Source organism: Leptonychotes weddellii, chromosome 2 (genome assembly GCF_054177405.1).
Source record: "Leptonychotes weddellii isolate Sample4059 chromosome 2, ASM5417740v2, whole genome shotgun sequence".
Taxonomy (NCBI): domain Eukaryota; kingdom Metazoa; phylum Chordata; class Mammalia; order Carnivora; family Phocidae; genus Leptonychotes; species Leptonychotes weddellii.
The window spans coordinates 41,766,521-41,777,762 of NC_138370.1; the positions used below are offsets into that span (position 1 = coordinate 41,766,521).

At 53.9% G+C, this 11,242-nt stretch overlaps 2 protein-coding genes across 4 annotated transcripts in view; one reads left to right on the top strand and one right to left on the bottom strand.

The window, feature by feature from the left end:
- PNOC (prepronociceptin) overlaps positions 1-1,800 on the top strand; it is a 24,291-nt gene extending 22,491 nt beyond the window's left edge. For 2 of the 3 annotated variants that reach the window (XM_031030043.2, XM_031030042.2), the window contains exon 4: positions 1,389-1,800. In XM_031030043.2, coding sequence (XP_030885903.1) covers positions 1,389-1,474 — 86 coding nt within the window. In that variant the 3' untranslated portion in view covers positions 1,475-1,800. The remainder of the gene's footprint in view (positions 1-1,388) is intronic. The other variant, XM_006735120.3, reaches the window with a different exon arrangement.
- A 1,704-nt stretch (positions 1,801-3,504) lies between these two features.
- ZNF395 (zinc finger protein 395) lies at positions 3,505-11,236 on the bottom strand. The gene is made up of 6 exons (XM_081810564.1): positions 11,199-11,236; positions 10,653-10,753; positions 9,645-9,927; positions 8,250-8,342; positions 7,263-7,366; positions 3,505-6,986 (listed from the first exon to the last, which is right to left on the bottom strand). Exons 2-6 carry the CDS (start codon positions 10,736-10,738, stop codon positions 6,875-6,877), a joined length of 678 nt encoding a protein of 225 aa, XP_081666690.1. The 5' UTR covers positions 10,739-10,753; positions 11,199-11,236; the 3' UTR covers positions 3,505-6,874.
- Positions 11,237-11,242: the final 6 nt, after the last annotated feature.

Genomic DNA, 11,242 nt, shown 5'->3' on the forward strand with positions numbered 1-11,242 from the left:
GAGAGAGAAACAGCATGAGAGGGGCGAGGGTCAGAGGGAGAAGCAGGCTCCCTGCCGAGCAGGGAGCCCGATGTGGGACTCGATCCCAGGACTCCAGGATCATGACCTGAGCCGAAGGCAGTCGCTTAACCAACTGAGCCACCCAGGCACCCAGGAATTTTATTTTTTAAAAAAGATTTTATTTATTTATTCAACAGAGAGAGACACAGCGAGAGAGGGGACACAAGCAGGGGGAGTGGGAGAGGGAGAAGCAGGCTTCCTGCCGAGCAGGGAGCCCGATGTGGGGCTCGATCCCAGGACCCCGGGATCACGACCTGAGCCGAAGGCAGACGCTTAACGACTGAGCCACCCAGGCGCCCCTGACAGTACCTTTTTTTTTAAAGATTTTATTTATTTATTTGACAGAGAGAGAGAGAGCACAAGCCGGGGGAGTAGCAGGCAGAGGGAGAGGGAGAATCAGGCTCCCTGATGCGGGGCTCGATCCCAGGACCCTGGGATCATGACCCGAGCCGAAGGCAGACGCCTAACCATCTGAGCCACCCAGGCGCCCTCTGTTTCCTTTTTTGCACACATTCATGGTGGCTGAGTTCCAGTAGGGATATGTACTTACGAGTCTACCCCGAGCACCTTAAACCCTGTCTTCACTCACCTACACACACCCCAACCAGCCCCACACACACCTGAGATGTCTCCACGGCGGGGGGCGGGGGGGCGGCGGGGAGAGATCCTGTTGCCGGGCTGTTCTGGACTTCCGAGATACCCAATACCAAACTATACTTGCAAGGCTGCAGGAAGTGGGGCCTCCTCACACCAAAATGGGTAAAGAACCCTATTTAGAAGGTGTAATGTGTTAGGAAGGAGGGACACTGAAGTGCAGGGACAGTCCTAGACAGAACTGTGCAAAGGGGTGTCCACCTCCTGTCCCTTTCCCTGTCCCTATTCTACTCTATCTTCTGCCCCACACCTTGACCCTTCCCGACAGAGGAAAGTGAGCAGATTCATTCATCGTGAGGAATTGGTGAAATCAGGTTTGAAGAGATATATAAGAGAGCCATAAATGAGGACACTATTTAGCCTCAAGAAATGAATTATTGCACATGGATTCCAAATATTAGGGCTAAGAGAGCTGTTTCTGGGCACTGGGCCTATGCTATGCCTTTCAGGTCTCAGCCCACAGACCTCCTCTTTATTCTGAGTCCTGCCAGTAGACTTGAGGCCAGAAAAAGCAGGGGCATAGGGGAAGTTAGGGAAGCCTACTTGGGGCTTTAGGAGCTCTTTACTCAGTTGATAAGCTTTTCATTGCCTCCCTATTATTGCTCAGGCAAATGGGATTGAAAGGTCAGAAAAACCTATTGGGTTTGCCATTTTAATCACTTCTGTCTCCCCAGGTGTCCGGGTGATCCCCAAAACAGCATGTCTCCAGCCCCAGACCTGCCGGCTGGGAATCGGGACTCCTCCTTCCCCAAGGCACTGAGGCAGGATTTGCCTCCAGGTCTCCGCCCCCAGGGCAGAGACCCTCCCTGTCCAATTGTCTTTCCCTCCCCATTCCCCCACCCCACCCCCATGGCATGTTTCATGACAACCTTGTTGCTACATCAGAGTGTATTTTTGTAATTCCTCCAGCTAACATAGAAACAGCCCCATTTTTCCTTCTCACTCCCCTTTCTTCTAACAGGGGTGGGTCAAAGGAACAGGAAACCAAGCCTGGGGTTTTGACTTGTCACTGCCATAACTTGTTTGTAAAAGAGCTGTTCTTTTGGACTGATTGTTTAAAACAGGTATTTCTCCATTAAACTTCTACTGAGCAAATGGTTAATAAACTGGTTGGCTGTTTTTAAGTGAGGTAACTGAGACCTGAGCCATCAGAGCCGCCTCTCTTGGGAAGCAGAGGCAAAAAGCACACGGCTCTGCTTGATATAAAGCACGACAGGCAAGAATATGCGAGCATAAATACCCCAATTGTGCTAGGTCTCCAGATCCAAGTGCGTGAATGGATTGGGGGAGGGGGGTGGCAGGGTGCTCGGTACCTCCCAGTGCCCATCAGCACCACCGCTCGGGCAGCTCACTGGGCTCCACCCCCAGTTTCTGACTCTGGAGGAATTTGCATTTTTAACAAGTTCCAGGTGATGCAGATCTTGCTGGTTTGGGACCACTGGATGGAGACAACAAGGAAAAGGGCAGTGTCATTTTTATCTCCAATTTAACATGAAACATGTTAAGGAGTAACTGTCAGGCCAAGAAACATGGTGCACCCAGACAGGATCAATGAGGAGAGTCAACCGTCTACAGTGCAGACGGGGTGATGGGAAATCAGGAAGAGAGGGTAAGGAGCTCTTCCGGGGAGTCCTGGTGAGGGGGAGTTACTACTGGAACCCAGGGAGAACTGCAGCTCCCCCCACCCCGTACCTCTCAGCAGGGAAACGGTAGCCATTCAGACACTGTGTGGTGCAGGAAGGGCCAGGAGACGCAATATCCCCACTTCTCTCTCCTCCGGCCCTTTAGACCCCAGTCTGGTCTCACCTGTTGATCAGATCCAACTGGAAGCTGGCAAGTTAGAGTGCGTGCATGCAGCCATCAAGGTGGGCCTGGGAGGTGCAAATGGAGAATGTGCAGCCCGAAGTCACAACCGATGTAGAAGGGCTTGGACAGACTGTAGCTTAGCAGTGGATTCTACTGGGACTTTTCTTGGGGGCGGGGGCGGGGGCGGGGGGTGGGGGCAAGGAAAAAAGGGCAGAAAGAAGCCCTCTGCTCTACCACAAGGTAACGGAAAAGGCCAGAAGAGCACCCCCATACCAGCATTACCAGCTGCTGGGCTTGAGTGATGTAATCCAGCCCTGGGGTCTGGGGCACATCACTCTCTCCGTCAGGCCCCGTTAGGGGTCCCTAGGTCCCACTCCCAGAGATGCCTGTGGTCCCGGAAGCTAAACTTGCATACAGCAGTTCCAGTACAGCAAGAATAGGATGTTACTTTCTGCTTCCCACCCAGACCAGCTTTATCTAGCCCTTTGCGCCATCACGGGACATGGAATCAATGAACTCAGGGAGTGCCCCGTGTTGCTCCCTGTAGTCAGAACCCATCCCATAAGCAGAATATGACTTTTCCCTAAGTCATCTGCCAATTCCTCAACAAACTCAGGAATATAGCCAAGAACATGCTCCCCACTGTCCATTTAAGCAGTACAGAAAAATGCTTACTGCCTGGGTTACAAATCTTAGTGCCCTCATTTCCCAGTCTATGACCTCGGGTAAGTTCTTTAACCTCTGTGCCTCCCTCTTCTCATCTGTAAAATGAGAATAGTAGTAGTAACTCTTTCATTGGGTTATTTAGGTAAGCACTTGGTTATTCATGTGAGGACTCGGCCTGGCCCCCGGTAATGGTCCCTATTATTATAAGCTAATGAATGTGTACGCCTGGCCCAAATGCCATCATTTGTTTACCACCACCACCAACAGTAATCTTATCCTTTATAGGAGGAGGGGGTAGAGGGACAGGCACACATTAAATGAGACAATGTACCATTTTATTCCTTATAAAATATATTTCATATTGTTGCTGTAAAAACATTACATTTCACATTTTTAAAAAAATTTTCTTAACAGTAAAAATAATACTTGGAAGACAGCTGGGGGAAAAGGCGCCAATAAGACAAATTCACAGATGGGATTTATCTCCCTCTTCTTTTTTTTTTTTTTTTTGGCCCCTGGTAAGGTCAGAACCTGGGAGGACCAGAAAGTAACAGGACAGATTTCTTCCAACAAATGAAAGTTTTCCACATCCAAATTAATAATGTCCTCCAAGGAGTCAAGCTATCGGCTTACTACCACAATGTGGGTATCGCGCAAGGCGCTCTCTGAAATTACAAAATTGTTTCACAGCCAGCTTCAAAGCCACACAATTCAATCCAAGCTATTTTCCTCGCTAGTCAGTCCATGAGCTTTGCCCCTGTGATCTCACTTGACCAGAGACATCATTCACTGGACTCTGTACTGAATGAGCATGGGTTCAGCTGTCCAAAGCAGGCACCACAGACTCCAAAGGTCATTCCAAGAAATACTTTGAATAGGGGTAACATCCCTGTAATAAATGGTTTCCCCAAACTACTTCTTTTGAAAATCAGTCCTGTTAGTTTCAAATGCTCACCTGTGGCACCTTCCCTCCTGTCAGATTCTGCTGCCCAGGTGGGCTGGGATGTAGGGAGAGACACAGAGATGAAGAAAACAGGCATAATCGCTGATCAGTTCACAAGCCACCCCCACCCTCCAAGAAGAAACAACTGGGGCAACCCCAAGGACAGACCACATGTCGAGGACCAACACAACGGCCACAAGATGGAGGAGCAGGAGGGCGGAGGCCAGAGGCGGCCACCACCACCAAAAAGGAGCGAGGAGCAGATACAGACAGGGAAAGCTGCACCAAAATAAAACATTAAAAAAAAAAAAAAAAAAAAACCCTCAGTTTTTAAACTGTTTCATCCATTTCTTCTTTCTCTCTTCCTTTGCTGCCCTGGGTACCAATGACAGGAGAAGCCTACCTCACTTAGAGGAAATCTTTATAGCCAGTTAGAGCTCCACGGTCCAAACTGGGAGCGGGGGGAAAGGGGGGGAATGAAGACGGCTTTTCTAGAGATTCAGCAAGAGCTGTGATTAAGAAGGGAGGGGAAGACGCTGCTAGGCAGAGTCCTCCCATCTCAAAAGCTCCCTCCCCTCACCGATAAGATCTGAAGATGGACAAGGAGGGAAGCACAACCTTCTGTCAGCTTTTAAGTCTCACGGAGGTGGAAGGGAGCGGAAGGAGAACCCTGGGCCACCTCTTGCTGGCCTGGTTTTGGGCTTCAGGGACAGATTCCACGTACTTTTTTTTTTTTAACTAAGTTATAGAAATACACCCCATCACCACCTTCCCTCCGCCACCAAACCAGGGCACCATCACCCGTCACACACATCTAAGGTTGGTGGGTTTTCTTACACTCAGGGTGTCACAGATTGACAAACACCTGCACAATTCCCACGCAAAGTGGCCAAAGGAGCCTCGAGAGCCGGGGATTTCCAGCTGGGAGAAAGAGGACGGCCTTGGTGACAGCCAGGGGATGGACGCTGCTGCCCAGCCCCAGAGTAGGGGGCCTGATGGGATTCCTGAGCCCCTGAAGCGCTGGTGCCCCGGGGCAGGTGGACACCCGGCCATGCTCCTGCAGGCCTGAGGAACTCCCAAACAAGTCTTAAAATAAAGGGCAGCTCCAAAACAAGACGAGCCCTCCCCTGATGGCTCAGGGGCCTGGTCTCAATTCAGCACAGATGGGCAGGGCACTAAACTCCCCACCCACATCTCCCTTCTCATCAGCCAGAATAGCTTTGCTGATTTACTTCCCAAGCAACGCAATCCCCACTCCCGGCTCCCCTCGATCCCTGAGGGCTCCAGAAATAACAAGGGCTGAAGCGCCAGGAGCTGCTGATCCGACCCCTCCTCACAGGAGCTCCTCATGGCTCTCTTACCCTTCCCCTCCCGCCTGCAGGCCAGAAACGCTGCTCAGCAGATCCCTGAGAAGGTTCCTCGCCATCAAACTGACCTTCCCATCACGGGGACTGGACGACACGGATAAAAACCCAGAGGCCGCCGACACTGATGGAAGAGTCCTGTCCTACCTGTCACCTCAGTAGGAAGACCGGATTCTCCCGGGACCCTCGGAGCCAACAGAACAATGGGGAACCTGCCAACTCCATCTCCATCACAGGGACAAGCTGCCACTTACCTTTCTCTCTCTTCTTGCCTCTCTCTCCCCCTTCCCCTGCACCAGCCCTAACTGCAGCCTTAGGAGGGAAAGGGACTGGTAAAACTAGAGACAGAGGGACCTGCGCAGGGCGCGCCGACAGGGGGCTCTCACCCAAGTGGAAGGGAACTTCCATAAAAGCCTTCTCTGAATACACGGGGAAAGAACACAAAGTGTTTTAGAGGTGTCATGTCCATAATTGGAGGGAGGAACATCAAGAGGGAGTTTATTTACTCAGGTAACAGCAGAGGGCTTCCACAGAGACTAAAACCCTCCAGCTTTTCCTCAAGGAAAGAGGGGGAAATGGTCAAGGTAGTGTTTAACTGCCACATTTTCAAAAAGTGAATTCATACAGCCTTTTGGCTCAGCTATTGGGGGACAGTCTTTAAAAACCTACTAGTCTGGGCTTTGAGAAGAAGCCATACAATATTTGTTGGGATGCAACCCAACAGCTGAGGGACCCCAGGTACAAATCGTTGTCATCAAGAAAGGGTTTTCCTTTTACTTCCACAGAAGCTCCTCGGTGAGAACAGGCTCTCCCTTCTCCTGGATTCGGGTGAAGAGGGGCCGGCTGCACCTTAAAAAGTGCACAGATCCCCCCCCAACTCTTCCCACCCTACCCACGGCAGGTCCTGCTCTCAGACTCATCAGCCAGAAACTTTTTTTTTTTTAAGAAAAGTAAATTCATCTTGCTCACAGTCCCTTCTGGAAGAGTTGAGAAAGCAAAGAATTCACCAACTTAGCAGGAAACAGAAACGAGCTGTTCCGTCTTTTGATACATGCAAACTAATTCCCTAGAGAGAGACGTGGGAAAGGGAGGGTAGTTAATTCTTTGGTCTCTGGTTCACTGCAGAATACCCTTGGTCAGTTTTGGCTCTCTCCTATTTTTCGGGGGGGGGGGACGTATTTTCCTTTCTTCTTTTAAGAACTAAAATGTTCCCCAAAAGGGAGGGGGAAATGTTTTAACTACTGAACGTTAGCCAACAGAGCCCAAACTGCCAATGTCCACTCTTTATCTTTCAGGTTTCTGCGCAGGGCTTGTGCCGTGGCTGTCTTTTGTCATCTGGCTGCAGGGCGGGGCGCGAAGAGGACGGGCCGGCGGGACAGGTTCAGTCCAGGAAGCGCTGACAGGCCTTCTTCCAGCGGCAGGCGGTGCACCATTGGTCCCGGTGCTCAATGCCATACACCTTCCGGCACTTCTTAGCCTCCCCGCGGGCTTTCCTGTCACACAAGAGTCAGGAGGGTACAGACACGCCCTGCGGGGGGGGGGGGACTTGGGGCGCGGGCGGCCGAGCAAACCAGGCAGGGGCTGGAAAGCTAGGAGGAGCCAAAGCCTCCCTGGCACCCCGTGTGTCCCCCCGCCCCACCGCCTCCCCCACACAGGGAAGGAACCCTGGAGACTCCGATGGGTCGGTGGGCTCAGGGTCTGCACGGGCAGCGGGCAGGGTGGGGACGGAAGCCAGCGGGGAGGCATCGGGAGCAAAGGGTCTCACTCACCTGGCACCGCTCTGGGCCCGGGGCGGGGAAGTAACAATCAGGTGAGATTTCCCTGCGGGCGGTGGCTGCTGGGGCTCGCTGAAGCTTAGCGAGCGGCTCCGGACCTGGGCACAGCGAGAGGGGCCGTAAGCACAGGCCGGGGACAGGAGGGCAGGAGTGAAAGGGGAGAGAACCATCCCGCAGGGCAGTGAGCCACACCTGCCGAGCCCTTCTTGGTGCCCGGAGGGCAGGATGCCTTCTCCGGTAAGATATTCCAGGTGGAGGTGGGCAGAATGAGGGGCAGGCCTTTAAGCCATGCTTTCAATACAGTAGGTGCCCTGGGCAGGGGAGCCTCTTGACTGGCCACCCGGCGGGCTGCTCCCTGCAGATTTAGATGGAGTCACCACACGGAGAACAAACGAGGGACTGCACTGCTTCGGTGGCACTTTCAGGCACTCAGGTCCCACAGTGTGTAAGGCCTTCCCGTAGGAGATACTGAAGACCAAGACCCACTGCGGGGGGCCAGAAGGACTTGGGATTGATATTAGTTCAGAGGCAAGCAACCTAAGGCCATAGTCCACCCCATCCATGCAGGGCTCCTACAAGCTCCCATCTTCTGTCTTGGTTACCCTCATCCTCTCCAGCTTCCCCACATTCTCTCCCTTCTCCTCTGCACACTAAAACCTTAACAAGCACCCACAGATACACAGTGCTCACAAGGCACTGACCCCAGACTCCCCCAGTGACTTCCCTGGCAGTAAACGGTGCTTGATCTGGGTTCTCCTGTGCACACACCCGCCTTGCACCTCCTAAGAGGGGCTGTGAGCAGCTGGGTGCAAGGCAAGGGGAAGAGGAGGCCTTCAAGAAGTCTGGGCGCTGGAGGCAAGGGGGGAGGTGGGGGGGGGGCGGAGAGGGGATGGCCTCCAGCACCGGTAATGTGTGGAAGAGCCTTGAGCTTGCTCCGGGGCCCCCAAGGGTGCCCACGTGCTCAGAGGCAGGCACACTCACCGGGGAGAGGGAGGAGGCCGTGGAGGGGGCGGCAGCCCAGCTAATACTGGTATAGATGTGTGGCGACACGGGGATCTGGAAGGACGGCAGGGCCTGTCAGAGACAAGAACAGGTCAGCCTCGGGCCCACTCGGGCAGCGTTCAAGTCCACCCACACTCCCTGTAACTTCATGGGCCACAGCAGAGTACCGGCCTCCGAGCGGATGATACCGGGACGCACTTGAACGTTCTGCCGGAGAGAGAGATACTAGCAAGCCCAAGTCTGCGAGCTACTCTCCTTAGTCCCAGGCTCCAAGCTCTTTTTGGATCCCTTCTCTCAGAGCGGGTCTTTGTGCCGGCCTCAGGACTGAATCATCAGCGTGGACTAGCGCCGGCTCACCCACCAAGAACAGGCTAGAGGCAGTGCCCAAAAGAAGTCCGCACACCTTCTGGGCACGGACAGTATTGCCGCACGAAGTTTATGGTGTCCCCGGGCAGCCTCTCGGAAGGAGCAACATGCTCCTGGATGTCCGGGTTTAGGTCTGTTCGTGAAAGCACCAGCTCAAGAGTCAGCCAGCTGCACCAAGGGCCCCCTGAAGTCGGCCACACGTGAACTAGCCCACAGCCACGCATTCTAATGAGAAGGAGAGCGGGCTCATCGTGTAAAGACTTTCTGACTGAAAGCACTGCTTTTTAATTACTGACTTGTAAGTCAGCCTCGAGTCTGATAAAACCAAGCTGTAGGCAGAAAAGGATTTCTTTTTTAAAAAATGGCACAAAGCGAGCTGTGCGTTCCCTGATTACCACCTGTGTGTGGTCAAGGTCACCCTACAGGTCACCCCCTCCATGACAACGTGCCCAGCCACACAGACACAACAGCTTGGTTCTTCCTGTACCCACAATTTCTCCCGCTTCTCGTAAGGTGCTCTGACTACTATAATTAATCAGACTTATATGTATTCATTTCTCTCTCCAGCTAAACCATGCACTTCACAAGGTCAAGGACTATGTCTTATTCTATTTGAAAAGCTAAGCCCAATGCTTGACACACAGTAGGTATTCAAAAAAAAAATGGGAACCGGATTGTTTGTTAATGGGAAGCCCAACTACACGACTCCACGCCCTCGTATAACCAGTGACATAACAATTCGCCCGGCTACTCAGGGATTCAGCCAGATTTCTAGTCACTACCCATGACAGCCACCGATGTAGAACTCTGGAATTCCCACATTTATTGAGTGTGAAGTCATTTTCCTTTTCTTCTTTGTAGAAGTTAGAGATTAGCAATTTAGCAGAAGGCCTCAGCCTCCAACCAGGGCGGTCAGTGGCCTGTGATCAGGCTGGCCAGTGACAGGTCAGACACGGAACATCCTCGCGGCCACACGGCTGAGCCCCCAGGTGTGCCCCAGCCCCATACCTGGTACGCGTGGTCGGCCTGAATGTGCCAGAAGGAGCCAGGAGCTGACTTGCTGAGAGCTGCACCCGAGGGCAGGTAAGACTCCAGGCCAGGGTGTTCGGGGCCTGAGGACTGGGTTTTGGGAGGAGGAGGTGGAAGGAGAGCAAGGGGCGGGCTGGTCATGCCGGGAGCGGGAGCTGGGTCAGCTGTGGGCGCGCCAGCAGCAGCAGCTTCCTCCTTCATCTGCACCTCCGTGTAGTAGAAATCCTCCTCCCGCTTGAACTGGTCCGAGTCCACAGTGTCCCTGTGAGGGCGGGAGATGTGGTGATGGTCAGTTCTGACACAGGGGACACCGTGGCCCAAGAGGGACAGTGCTTGCTCAGGCCGACCCGGCCACGTCAGGGAAGGGGCCCACGAGAACGTTCACCCAGGAGCCCCACTGCCGGTGCGGAGTCACAGAAGAGTGCATGCCTGCACATCAATGGACATGGTCTTTCCCGGCACCGAAGGCTCCGCCTTGCACATGACACGTGCACACCTCCTCCTGCCGCAGTCATCTGGCTCTGCCACGGGCCCTCTCTGGGCCCCCCCACTCCGCTTGTGCTCACACCTCTCCATCCTGTGGGTCCGTTTCCACTGCCATGAGCAGCCCTGGCTCCAGGGAGTCAGAGCTAATGGAGCCCCGGCTCCCTGAGGGGAAGGAGGTGCAGAGCCCATGGTGAGGTCTCCCCAGATTACCCAAATTCTACCCAGAACTAAAACCTCTTGCTTCCTACGGTGAGGTGGGAAGACACGTCCACAAGATGGACAGAGCGCCCTTCCCAGGAACAGCATCACCATTCACGAGAGGAGGGCCCTTCCTTCCCAGCAAAGATCTCTTTCCAACAGGCTCTTCTCCTGGGAGAGGCACCACATGGTGGTCTCAGCAAGTCATTTTCTTCGAACCATTCTCGGCTGTGGGTCATGGGGAAGGGCGGAGGAATGCCTGAGTGGGTCCCTAGGCAAACAGGCCCTGGGCCCGAGACCTACCCCAGGTGGAGGGCTTTGACGTGTCGTTTGATGCCCACAATCGAGCGCAGAACTTTGCCACAGTTTGGCCACAGGCACTTGTACATCACCTTCACGGAGTTCTAGGAGAAAGGAAGATGGGATCGTTGGGAGAGGCTCCTCATCCTCACCCCGCGGGGACTTCGGCTGCCCTCAAACAGAGCCCAACAAAAGGCTCTAGGGAAGGGACTGTCTGGGACCAGAGACACGGACAGGCAGCGGCAGAGAGCCGGGACCCAGGAGATGGTCCTGGCGTCAGCAGCAGCGCGTGGTGCTGTGGGTAAGACCCCACGGGAAGTCTTACGGGATCCCTATGGGAGTGCCGCGAGGAAGGCAGGGATGGGGCAGAGGTGAGAAGGAACGGGCATGACAGAGGGGAGGAGTGAGCCCCTGCAGACAGCACAAGCGAACATGGGAGCAACGGGAAACAGAAATGGGATGGAGCCTGAGAGCACGGAGGACCCGTGGGGCCGCCGCCGCTCCAGCGCCGGCCCCAAGCCGAGGTCGGCCCCACACCGTACCACATACCTTTCTTTTGCGTGGAGCTGGTTCATCCAACAGGAAAGCATCCG